Source organism: Talpa occidentalis, unplaced genomic scaffold (genome assembly GCF_014898055.3).
Source record: "Talpa occidentalis isolate TD23 unplaced genomic scaffold, MPIMG_talOcc4v2.1, whole genome shotgun sequence".
NCBI lineage: Eukaryota > Metazoa > Chordata > Mammalia > Eulipotyphla > Talpidae > Talpa > Talpa occidentalis.
The window spans coordinates 101,211,554-101,224,925 of NW_026555331.1; the positions used below are offsets into that span (position 1 = coordinate 101,211,554).

General features: G+C 38.9%; 1 protein-coding gene and 1 pseudogene across 3 annotated transcripts in view; both read left to right on the forward strand.

The window, feature by feature from the left end:
• CCDC126 (coiled-coil domain containing 126) overlaps positions 1-13,372 on the forward strand; it is a 48,667-nt gene that overhangs the window by 29,685 nt on the left and 5,610 nt on the right. For all 3 annotated transcript variants that reach the window (XM_037509203.2, XM_054692425.1, XM_054692424.1), the window contains one exon: positions 7,237-7,603. In XM_037509203.2, the coding sequence (XP_037365100.1) occupies positions 7,375-7,603 (229 nt within the window). In that variant the 5' untranslated portion in view covers positions 7,237-7,374. The remainder of the gene's footprint in view (positions 1-7,236; positions 7,604-13,372) is intronic.
• Positions 10,945-13,055, forward strand: LOC119243414 (uncharacterized protein C6orf136 homolog; annotated as a pseudogene).

Genomic DNA, 13,372 nt, shown 5'->3' on the forward strand with positions numbered 1-13,372 from the left:
TATCCAATTTTATATAGAGAATGATACAGTACCTTGAAGCTAGAAGTAGGGTAGGAGTGTGAGTGCTGCTTTTTGAAGAGGTCACATTTGAGCTAAGTGCTAAAGGACAGCAAGCCATGTAAAGCCCTCCAAGCAGGGGAATAACAGTTTTATAGACTCTGAGGTTAGAGTTAAGTTTGGTGTGTTTTGCCTAGTGTGACTGTATTACAGTGAGCCAAGGCAGAAGGAGTGTGAGATTAGGACAAAGCATAGGGTGTAAGTCAGATTATGCTGGGCCTTGGGAACTGTGCTAAAGATTTTTTAATTTTATTCTAAGCGCAGTGGGAAACTGCTGAAGCGTTGTTAAGCAGGGAAGTGATGTGATAAGACTTCTTGTATGTGTGTATATGGTAAATAATTTGTAACATACAATTTGACATTTTAACAGTTTTAAATTGCGCAGTTCAGTAGCATTGAGTACTTTCACACTGCTGTACAACCATCACCACTACAGGTCTCCAGAACTTTTTCATCATCTCTTTAAACCACAGCTCTCCATTCTCCCCTTCCCCAGCTCCTTGTAATCACCATTCTACTTTCGTTCTCTATGTTATCTAACTATTAGGGATACTCCGTGTAAGTGGAATCATGACAGTGTTTGCTCATTTGTGTCTAGTTTGTTCAGCTTAGTATAGTATCTTTAAGGTTTAGCCATGTTATACCTTATATCAGAATTTTATTCCCTTTTAAAGCAGAGTAATATTCTGTTTTATGTATAGCCATGTTTTGTTTATCCATTGTCTTTTGACTACTGTGAATAATGCTGCAATGAACCTGGGTGTACAAGTATTTTTTTGAGTCCCTGCTTTCAGTTCTTTGGGGTATATATTAAAAGTGTACTTACTGTATTGTGTAGTGATCTAGTATACCTCAATGTTCCTAAGGTTACTGACAGTTCTAGTAACATTTTTTTAGTAGAATACACCAAACTTTCTACGTAGAAAAATCATGTTACCTGTGAAAAAGATTGTTTTACTTCCCCCGCCCCCCCAAAACAACAAAAAAGAATAGTTATTCGGTCATATGGCAAATCTATGTTTAATTTTTTGAGGAACTGCCATATTGTTTCCACACCAGCTGTCCCATTTTACATTCCTGCAACAGACATCTCCATAAAAAGGGGAGGTGCAGTGTTTCATGTCCTACCAATTGAGGGGTGAATTGAGCGGTGCACAAGAATTTCAGTTTTTCCACATTTCACTAACACATTTTCTGTTTTGTTTTTTTTTAATGATAGATCTAGGGGAAGAAAAAAAATCCTTTACTTTCTTAGGTTTATTGACTGGGACCCTGCAAATTAAATTGACAAAAGACAGATTAACAGGAGAAAAAGGTTTATGTCATATGTAGATGTGGGCATCCCAAAAATGAAGTGAAAGCATCAAGGAAGCATTTAGGCCTGAGGATTTATATACCAGCAAAGAGTCATAAATTGTGGCATCATGACAAGACAAAGGAAGAGGAGTTTGAGCTGCTAGAGGCAGTAAATTGTGGGATAGTATAGATATAGGGAAAGTAAATGGAGGATTAGGGTTGTTTTAGTAAGGTTTGTACAGATTTGTCTAAGTGTTAACTTCCTATCCCCCATGATAAGAATGTTTTCACCTTTATCACAGGAAATTCATGTCTTGTTTTTAGGTAGAAATGCAGAGGGCAAAGAGTCCTTGCACTGCTGTTTTTCAGTTATCCTTAGCCTAAAATAATACTTATGCCAAAGTGGCATATTGTGGGGTGGTGTACTTTGATACCCTTCATATCCATCCTAATGGGTATGAGGTGATGTTTCATTGTGGTTGTAATTTGAATTTTCCTGACAACTGTGATTTGAGTATCTTTTCATGTCCGTGCATTTTAGCCATTGAACCTCTCCTTTGGAGGAATGTTCAGATTGTGACTATTCAAATCACAACTTTTGTTTTTGAATGGACATTTTGGCACTGTGAGGACAATTGCTTGAAGTGGGATTGGAGAGGAGCATAGGAATCCACTTGAGAAGCAGCTGCAGGAATCCTGTTGGAGATGATGGTACTTGCACCACACTCTGTTGTGCTTGATCATGCCTAGTACTCTACAGATACTTCATTTTAAAGTATATCTCCTCTCCTTAATTCTACTTTTGGGCCATATGGACTGTAATTTCTGCATTTGGAAAGTTCTCACTTCCCCCGGGGATCCTAAAAATACCCAGGATTCTATATTAGGCCAAAATAATGATGATGAAGATTATGATTGTATTTTTGCTTTAACTAACTTTAACACTTCTCTCTTTTAAACAAATTTTTTTAAAAAGATTTATTTATTTATACAAGAACCAGGTACAGGCCAGATGTGTGGGAGGGTGAGAGGATCCAGAGTGGCGAACAGAACAGGCAGACTGACTGAAATACACTGCTGAGGGGAGCAGAGGGCGAGACAGGAAAGGTCTGCTTGCCATGTGGGTATCTCCACTGTCGGCGGGGATCGAACTGGCACTGCAGGGCTGCAGACAGCTTCACAGCCCTGTGCTCAACCACCTGCACCACCAGGGAGGCCCAACACTTCTCTTTAAAAACTTTTATTGGGACAACTTTGAACTTTTATTCTTGTCAGTGATTAATAGACAATAAATATAGTGACTGCGAAGCTAAGATTGAGAATTTTTTAGGTTGTACACTATTTAGGTGGAGGAAGGACTCTACTATATACTATGCTAGATAGTCCTCAAACCTCATCAACAATATAGGCCTTTCAAATTTTTAGATATTGTCTTTTAGATAGTGTTTCCAGGAGCTGGACCAGTACTTGAAACATAAAGAGAAGTTGGGGAAGTTCTGAATGCAAGTTCCTCTTTCATTTGCAACTTTGAACATTGTCCTGAAAGAAGAGGCAGTTGAACCAAACCTTTCATTCCTAAAGAATTCAAAACTTCTTGTCTGCTTTTTTCTATGTGAAATCACACAAATCTCTCAGGGAACAGAACAGTGAATTCATATTGATCATAGGGATTAATGGGATACCCATGAAAATTGCTTTCTTTATTGTAACGCCTTTACCCCTGCCTGGTAAATATAGAGTCTAACCTACTCTGGCAGGTATAACTTGGCTTCCAGCAAAGACCACCTGCTTTCTATCTTGCCCTTTCCCCTTCAAGGTCATTCATTATTGGTAGGTTCAGGTAGGAACCTTATGTTTCACTTGACAACTGACTTGTAACTTTGAGTTTCATGGTCCTACAGCTATCATTGTTGCTTCGTGAAAAATTTGAAATTTGGACAGTGATTTGCAAACTGCTGCACACTGCAACAACCAAGGGCTCTTTAAAAATTACTGATGCCTGGTTCCTACTCTGATAATTTGTAATTTAATGGGTGTGTGATGTGACTTGGCATTGGGGTTTTAAAAAACTCACCAGGTGATTTTAATATGAAGCTTTCCTTGAGAAGAGAGACCAAGGGTAGAATCGTATCCTTTTAAAAAATCTTAGTCTGGATTTACTTGAAGATGCTTGTGGAAATAAATGCTTAGAATAGTTTTCTGGTCTTGGGTTGCTTCAGGAGACTCCTCATGGACTTTCGAAGGGCTCAGTCCTTTGACAGGCATAAGTTGGCTCTCAGATATCATTTTAACTTGGCAAAGGCTGCCAGGTGTCCTTTCTTCCTGGTAGTTCCCACGTCTACTTTATTCCTTGGTGTCTTTTTGTAGTTCCCTAATCTAGAATGGTTTAACCTTATCTTTTTGCTACTCCCCAAACAAACTCATGTCACGTTAAATGTTTTATTTATTTATTTTTTAAAAAAGATTTATTTATTTTTGCATAAAAGAGCTGGGGTGCAGGCCAGAGGTGCGGGGAGTAGGGGAGAGGTGAGAGGATTCACCAGAGACAGAGTAGTGAGTAGAACAGGCAGATCTGCTGAAATACACTGCTGAGGGGAGCAGCGGGCGAGACAGGAGAGGCCTGCTGCACCATGTGGGTCAGCTCCCTGGCCGGCTGGGGATTGAACTCAAGCTGCACTGGCTGCAGACAGCTTCATAGTGCTGAGACTTAACCCCTTGCACCACCAGGGAGGCCCCAAATGTTTTATTTTTTATCACTATAGGAAAATGTATAACAAACACAAGCAAGATACAATGCTTATAAATTTCTTGTCATAGTAGTCCCTCTAAAAGTTCTTGCTTTCCCTCTGAGATGGACTGCTTTTGTTGGGGGTGGTAGTGAACAGAAACATTTTACTTCATATAAGGTTATAAAGACCTTGCATGAAGGCCTTTTTTCTGAATGGTACAGTCAGGTAATACAGGTTTTCCCTGCTACTGAAAGTAGAACATTCTTATTTGGTACGATATGATAGTTTAACTTTGGGGTTAGGAACACTATTACCATTAATTTATACTGAAAGCAATTTGAACATTCCCAGACCCAAAAAATTGTCTGCCATATCACACCAAATAGATATGCTCTGCTATTGTAGTGGGAAAAACATTTTATAAAGAAATACAGAGAAATAAATAACTCTTTATTTAGATCTTTGCATCCTCACACTAAGAAATGCTTGGTTTAATGTCAGGCATTTTGGGCCTCCTCAATGACCTAGGGGTTAGGTTTCAGCATTATCACCTCTATCGCTGAGTTTGATACCTGGTCAGGAAGGTGACCCACCTGGCGCAGCAGACTTCTCCTATCTCATCTGCTGCTCCCCTCAGCAGTGTATTTCAGTAGCTCCACCTGTTCTGTTCCCCACTCTGTGTCTGGTGACTCCTCTCACCCCATCCCCTCACCTCTGGCCTACACCCCGGTTCTTCTGTACAAAAAAAGGGGGGCCTTCTTTTTCCTTGGAATTTATAGATTTGGGGGCATATCCTCTCCCTCTGTGCTTCTGTTTTTTCCACTACCAGTGTATTTTCTCTCTGAATTTGGGTTTGCTTCTGCCACTCACCCTTTTTAGCAAATATTGAGTTCTTATGTGTATAATCATGTGTATTATGGTAGTGAAGAACCTTTTATTATTAAGCTTGTATCTGTTGGAAGGACTTTACCTCTTACAGATTAGGCTCCCTATATTCGACTGTCCACCTCACCCTTCCACCACTGCCCCTTACACACACACACCCTGAATCTCTTGTTCTCTGCCTAATGTCATTGCAGTCTTGGGATTTGTGACTTTTGTGGAGTTTTGATATGGCTGGGTTTAAGAACTTTGTAGAGGAAAAGACAGACCCTGGGTGGACATAACGATTTTAAGCTTGTGAGCTTGTAGCTTTTGCCAAATTTCAAGTGAGGTCAGTTGGCATAGGTAAAAATCTTAGGTAGTTTAAATCCTCTGAGCCTTAATTTGACCATCTTTACGGTGAGAATAATAATAATAATATCATCTAAGTTTGGGTGTTATTGCAAATATAAATGAAATAGCTGCTGTAAAGTGTTTATTGCAGTTATACACATGATAAGAACTCAATATTTGTTCACAGCTACAACTATTTTATTGACATAGCTGTAAAGAGGCTGTGGTTAAATGCCTCTTTGAAAGCTTAGAGTGTTACCTGCATGACTGACTAGTTGTATAACCTCGGGCAGATTATTTTTTATTTATTTTATTTTTTAGTTTTTTAGTTTTTTTTTTCTTTTTTTTCCCCCTCTTTTCTGTATTATTTTATTTTTTAAAAGATTTATTTATACAAGAACCAAGCTGCAGGCCAGATGCATGGGAGTGTGAGAGGATTCACCAGAGACAGAGTGGGGAACAGAATAGGCAGAATGACTGAAGTACACTGCTGAGGGGAGCAGCGGGTGAGATAAGAGAGGTCTGCCACTCCATGTGGGTTGCTCCGCGCCGGCGGGGATGGAACCAGACTGCAGAAGCTGTGGACAGCTCCACAGCACTGCACTCAACCACCTGCACCACCAGAGAGGCCCATGGGCAGATTATATAACTGCTCTTTGTCTCAGTTTTCCTACCTGTTAAATGAGAGTAGTATTAGTATGGGTTGTTGTGAGAGTTAAATTAGTTAACTTTTATAATGAGCTTAGAGCAGTATCTGGTACAAAGTCAGTGATTAAACTTTTTTATTACTATTTTTTTAATACATACAAGAACTGGGGTACAGGTCAGAGGTACAGGGGGTAAGAGGATTCACTAGAGACATAGTGGTGAGCAGAACAGGCGGATCTACTGAAATACACTGCTTAGGAGAGCAGCAGGTGAGATAGGAGAGGTCTACTGTGCCATGTGGGTAAGCTCCCTGGCTAGGGATCAAACTCATGTTGCAGTGGCTGGTGATAGCTTGATAACACTGAGACTTTAACCCTTGCTCCCTCAGGGAGGCCCAAAATCAGTGATTATAAGTGAGTAGTGGTTGTTATTTAAAGTACCCTATTTGCTTTGGTTTTGAGTCTCTTCCTTGGATCTGGTCTTGGATCTGCATAGTAACCTAGAAGTTTCCAGGCTGTCATTTTAATTTTCATCTGTCCAAATACCTAGAGTATATGTTGTCAATTCTCTAGTGACGTCATGCCATGAAGCTGTCATGTGACTGCTTCAAGACAGATTCCAGTTCATCCTCCTCCTGGATGTTGGGTCAAATAGTTTAGCACACAGGTCATACTTGAAAAGACTTAGGAGCCGGTAAAGATTTATAAAGGAAAATGATGGCTGGGGTCGTCAAAAGTCCAAGTTTTGAACCTCTTGATTTTTATGACTTTGCAGGGTTTTGTGGGTCTAGTGAGTAGTAAACTATCTTCAGAGATCACCTAACGCCACTTATGGGAAGAGAGCACATTTCCTTATTTCTAATTTTAATTTTGGCATCTACCTTTTTAATTTAATTTTTAAATATTTTGAAGGAGAAGGAGAAGGATTGCCTTTTATGTATTTGGGCTGATGGACCTAAATTTGAGTAGGTTGAGATCGCCTATAAATCTTATTATATAGTCACAGTTTTAGTTACAAATGACGGGAAATTGTTTTATGAGTTTTGTGACTATGGTGGCTTTTTTTTTAAGATACTCTCAATAATTGACATTTATTTCTAATTTAAATCTGAGAGTTATGCAAATGAAACTGATGAGGCCTGGAAGCTTGCTTAGTGATGGAGAAAGTTGTCAAAGATGTTGATACGGTTCTAAACCAAAACTATAGAATATCTTCCTAAATCTTTCATTGTTTATTCTGTTACTGATACAGGTTAAAAGACTAACTGTCTTTTTTCTTTTCAATTTTACAGAGTTCAATTGAGAGTTGGAGGCAACCTTGCTGAAGATGAATATATAATATTAGAAGAGGAGGTTTTTTTTTTTCTTTCTTCTTTCAAATCTTGATTGCTTGGTGGCTTGGCACTTTCGAGTCTGTTCTTTTCATCAGGATGATTTCAAGAAAAAATTTGTCCCAGAAATTGAGTTTATTGTTGCTTGTATTTGGACTCATTTGGGGATTGATGTTACTGCATTATACTTTTCAACAGCCAAGACATCAAAGCAGTGTCAAGTTACGTGAACAAATACTAGATTTAAGCAAAAGATATGTTAAAGCTCTAGCAGAGGAAAATAAGAATACAGTGGATGTCGAGAATGGCGCTTCTATGGCAGGATATGGTAAGATAACTGTCGACTATTCCTAGTCTTCTCTTCAACTTATCCCTCTTTAAAAATGATCAGTCATGGCACTCCAGCTCATTACTTCATGCACAGGTCTTTACAAAATAATTTTTCCTTGACTTTTAATTATGAAAAGATTCAAACATTCAAAAATAGAAGTAGTATGATAAATACTTTTATATCATCACCTTGATTTAAAAGTTATTAATGTTTTGCAATATTTGTTTTGTCTAGTTTTTGAAAAATATTTTAATTATAGAAATTGTGACATTTCATTGCTAGATATTTCCGCATACAGCTCTAAAAAAGGTGAGCTTTTCCTACATAATCACAGTACCATTGTTATACCTAGTTCATATTTAAATTTTTCTGATTGTCTTACCAGTAAACCATCAGTTATATAACATCTATTAATTCCTAAGAAGAAGCATTTACCTTATTTTCAGTATTGTTTAATACCACTCTTCCATTCACCTCCTTCATTCCTGCTTTAAGTTCCTTATACCTGCCATGTTCTCTCTTGCCTTCAAGACTTAGAAGTATGTAGGTATTTTCTCTATGTTAATGCTTGTTTTCTTTTAAACTAAATTTATATATGTATGCATTTAAAAATAAAAATGTGATGATTCCTAAAATTTAAAAGAGCAGATCTCACCCCCAATAGATCGCAGATTCCCCATTCTTCCATGCTAGCATTTAAAATTCTTTCATCTGACTTATTTGATAATTACCTCCATACCTCTAAATGTGCTCTATCAGCTACTTGATTTTTTTTTCATGTATCAGAGTAATCTGTTAACTTCCCACTATACAAGGTGAGAGTTCAGCTTTCTTTCTTACCCCAAATGGCTTTCATTCATACATGTCTCTTGTCCTGTTGTTTTTATATCATAATTTTGGCTAGAAGAGTATTCATTGTTTTCATTATAAGGACTTCATTAAGATATTTATTATTGAGCCATACAGTATATGGTTCATTACAATTTTCCTTCCCTATGTGACTATATTTTTCCCTCTAGAATTAATGTCAATCTTTCATTACCTAAGTTTTCTACCCTAATTACAACCCAATATATTCCAATATATTCAGGTATATTAAGTATTTCATCAGTTCTTTATCTTGAAGAAATCTTTCCTGGAGTCTTCTCATCTGCTTTGTCCTGGACTGTTCTGTAGTTTTGCATCAGTAAAGTGTTTTAGGATCTCACTTCTACCATCATCCTGGGAATTCCCTTCACCTCTCTCTTGTTTTATATCGCCTATTTCTTAGAATTCTGTGGCTTCTTTTTTATTGGCTACTCTCTCATTTTAGGGGAACAGATCCTGTAGTAGGTTCCTGAGAAAGGTAAAAGGGACATAAAAGTTTTGAGTCGTTGCATATCTGAAAAGGTTTTTTCCCTTCTACCCTTATGTTTTAGAAGCTTGTGAGATCTTTGTCCCGTCCCATTCTGAAATTTCTTGATGTGACTGGATATGGAATCTTTTATACATGTGCTGGGACTTCAGTTCACTTTAAATCTTTTATACATGTGCTGGGACTTCAGTTCACTTTAAAACCTGAATCCAGAGTCAGCAGAGGTTAAATGCCTTTGTTCAGTTTACCATCTTTACCAGGGAATGCACTGAACACGTTCTGTTTCTCTTCTCCCCTTTTTGATTTTTTTTTTAAAGATTTATTTATGCATACAAGAACTGGGGTACAGGCTGGAGGTGCAGAGGATGAGAGGATTCACCAGACAGAGTGGGGAACAGAACAGGCAGACTGACTGAAATACACTGCTGAGGGGAGCAGTGGGCGAGTCAGGAGAGGTCTGCTGCGCCATGTGGGTAGCTCCCTGGCTGGCTGGGGATCGAATTCATGTTGCAGTGGCTGCAGATAGCCTCATAGATTGCATCTCAATCCCTTGTGCCACCAGGGAGGCCCCCTTTTTGATGTTTTTCAGGAAGGTTAAAGGTTAGTTTGAATTTGGTCTTGAGGATCAAACTTTGTATTTCACTTAGGCCAGGGATGCTGAGAGAAGCAATAAAGAAGTGTTTCTTTTGGAACAAGAGAAATATGTACTTAAAAAAAATTCCTTCTACTGGAGTAAAATTATTGCCGTATTTGTACTGTGCTATCCAGCTATCTATAACAACTCACTTATAAGAGCAAAAATGAGCCCCACAATATGTGGTATTTTATAAACTTTTTAAAAATGTAATACATCATGGAAATATTTCCATGTCAGTGAATATGTACCTGCATAGTTTAGTGGCCATACAGTATTTAACTAATTCTCTGAAATTTTTTTACCTGAAGTATAATGGACGGACAACAATATTCTGACATTTGATTTGGCATTTGTTTACATTGTGAAATGATCATCATAATAAGTCTGCCACTTTTTTTAAAGCAACTTTTAAATTTGCAGTATTGTTAGTGATCATAGTTCCCATGCAGAACATTGTATCTCCCTGACTATATTTATTCTATAACTGAAAGATTGCACCTTGATCCCATTCACTCATTTTGTCCACCCCTTGCCCTTTACCCTTCTGGTAACCATTGATATGTTTCAGTCTAAGTGATTTTAATTTAGTGTTTTTTTTTTTTTTTAAGAGTCCACATAAAAGTGGAGTCATATGGTAGTTTCTCTGACTTATTTCTGATTATAAAGGTACTGTGTTTGTTATAGGCATTCAGCTAGCTTGGTAATATACAATGAGTAAAAGTAAAGCAAAGAGAACCTCAGTTAATTTGGCATATACTGGGGGTCAGCATCCTTTTTTCTTAAAGGACTAGTAGTAAATATTTTCAGCTTTGTGTGTCATAAGGTCTCCGTTACAATCAAACAGTGAATTGGGGATACTGAGACGCTGAGTCTCACACAGATTGTTACAGAGCACCTTGTAGTTGATGCATGGTTTCTATTTCTGGTTCTGAATCTTCATCAGCACCAGTCTTTTGCCATCCAAAGTCCCATCTGACTCGGCTTTCTTTTAAGAATTTTGTTTTTCCCTCCATTATTGTGGATGAATACTAAAAAATTGACTCCACAAATATTTTAGGAGAATTAGAGAACAGTTTAATGTTAATATTTAAATGCTATTCTGAAAATTGAATTAAAAATAGTTATTTCATGTGATGATAAGTAAATACTGAACACAAGGGTCTTAATTAGCTCTGTCTGGTTGAAAAGAAAAGAAATAAGGAGGAAAACAGAAAAGAAGAAACAGTTCTTTCAGAAACAACTCTAATATTCCTTTTAGACACTAGGTTGAAATTTCTTAAATTTTAATCAATTTTTCAGATATGTGAACTCCTATAAGAAATGGAAATAGTGCTATAAACATGTTCCTAAAACAAGCTACTTCAACTTTCATAGTTGAAGAAAATCAGTTTTAAAAAATTATCTAAACTGGGGACTTTGGGAAGATGGAGATCTACGTTTTTCCCTCTTTTATCCAGCTTTCCCTAAATTTTACATCTAAGTACAACTGAAAACCCTGGCCATTTTATTAAAACTGACATGAGAATCTGGACAAGAATAAGTCAGAATGATTAGATACCTTAGGAGAAGGAATGAAACAGCAGCATGTTTCGTGGATTTTCTTATACCTTGGATATTTCAGACAAAGCCAAAGAGCCAGCAATCTAGAAATGCCACCAGGAAGAAACAAATAAAGCCCCAACAAAAACCTGTTCTCTTTAGCTGAGAAAGGGGAAGCCTAGCCAGCCAGAAAGAGAGTAACCATTCTTTTCAGCCAAACACCAGAGAAAAAAATTGTGATCCATCATCCACACGATCAAAGGCCAAGTGGGGGATCCTAGACTACCACCCTTGCAAGACTCTAATGAGACATCTAACACCCCCTTCCTTTCATGGACACCCAGTACTTTCATCCCATATGGCAGTAATGAGATGCCTTTGTTATCTCTGGGCTATGTCAGAGGAAACTTATTGGAGAGCCAGGATTTTTACCACTGCCCAGTGGTGAGGAAGCCAAAGGTACCATCTTGTTAATGAAGAGTAAATGGGGATGTGGAACTCCTACCTCTGTCCAGCGATAATGAGTTGCTCACCACCCTTGGGTGACATCTGCCTCTGCTTCCTAGTAAAAGGTGATACTCCTCTACCCTGCCAGAGGGGTGTCAGGAAAAAAAAAAAACAAAACTGCCTAACATGTGAAATTTAAATATGATCCACAGTCTCTTAACATTAATATGTAAATGTCCAGTTTTTAAGGTTTCAAATAAAAATCACTTATACCAAGAACTGGAAAAGTTTCACATTGAATGAGCAGTAAAACCAGTGACAAATGTTAGAATTATCTGAAAAATATTTTAAAGTGTTCATGATTAAAAATGCCTCAGTAGCCACTCTTTCCCTTCAAGAAGCCAGTTCCAGGGTCTGCTACCCTGTGAGGGTTTGAGGCCGGACTCAAGGGTGGCACCTTCCAAGCCCACCCCCAATATCAGCTTTCTCTGTGGACTACCATTCCCTTCCTTTTACCGCACTCCACAATAACCACTTCTCCCAATTTTTCTGTTCTCCCTCATCCTCATACAGCTTCCATAAGCCTCCCCACTACCTTTCCCACAGGTCCAAGCCCACAGCTCCTCTGTGGCACAATTTTTGACCTCCATGGGTGATTGTCCAGGAAAAACAGAGAAGAGACCAGGACCCGAGTTGTATAGAGGCTGCCTGGATAGGCTTAGGAGCCTTTTTAAGGGATCTCCCTACCCCTCCCCAGGGGCTTTGGTACCTTTCCAAGTCTCTGGGACTCCCCGTCCATTTCCTGCCACTCTGTCAGGAGATTCAAGTATGGAGGATCACCTTGCTGTTATGTATGAAAGACTGAGATAGGAGCTTCCCATCTCATCCTTCACTCCCATAACTATACTCTCTAATCATCAAATGTGGAATTCATCAGTGAGATCCTGAACACATGTACTAAGTGCAGACATGGTACCTTTTGTCACTGACCCTCCGCTGCTTCCTGGCCTGAAACTATTCTGCATAGCTTCAGTTGGATATTCTGTAGTTGCCAACCTGAGAAATTGAGCTTGCAAACCTGGGGGTAGCTTGTGGGGCTCTTCCTGTGTTTGTACAAATGTGACAAGGAAGAGTTTTTTATGTCCTATAATGCCTATTCTACCTTCTACCTGAATTCCAGTGGTCTCAATACCTATGAAGAAGCTGATAGTGGGAGCCCCTGGGTACTTTGGTGTGGTAGAGCCAGAACATAGCTTACACCTGTGCCCTGAGGCCTAATCCAGGAAGTGGAGTAGAGGCATCACTGAAGACTTTGCTACACACAAGAGGAGTAGGTGTGTAGGTGGCCTAGAGTCTGAGGAGCCAGCATTTTCCCATGTATTTTTTTTTTAAGATTTATTCATTCATTCATTCATTCATTCATTCATACAAGCACTGGGTACAGCCGAAAGCATGGGAGAGTGAGAGAATTTACCAGTCAGAGCAGGGAGCAGAACAGGCAGAAGGACCGAAGTATACTGCTGAGGGGAGCAGCGGGCGGCAGGAGAGGTCTGCGCACCTTGTGGGACCCTCCTCCGGTGGCTGGGGAGCAGCCGGGCATCGAACTGGTGCTGCAGAGGCTGCGGGCAGCCTCGCAACCCAGCGCTCAACCACTGCACCACCAGGGAGGCCCTTCCCATGTATTTTCTTTTCCTTTCCATTTCATGCTGTGTAAAGCAACTTGTAAATAATAAAATTTAAGTGAACATACGAGAATAAAATGCTTCAATAAGCAATTAACAAACACAAA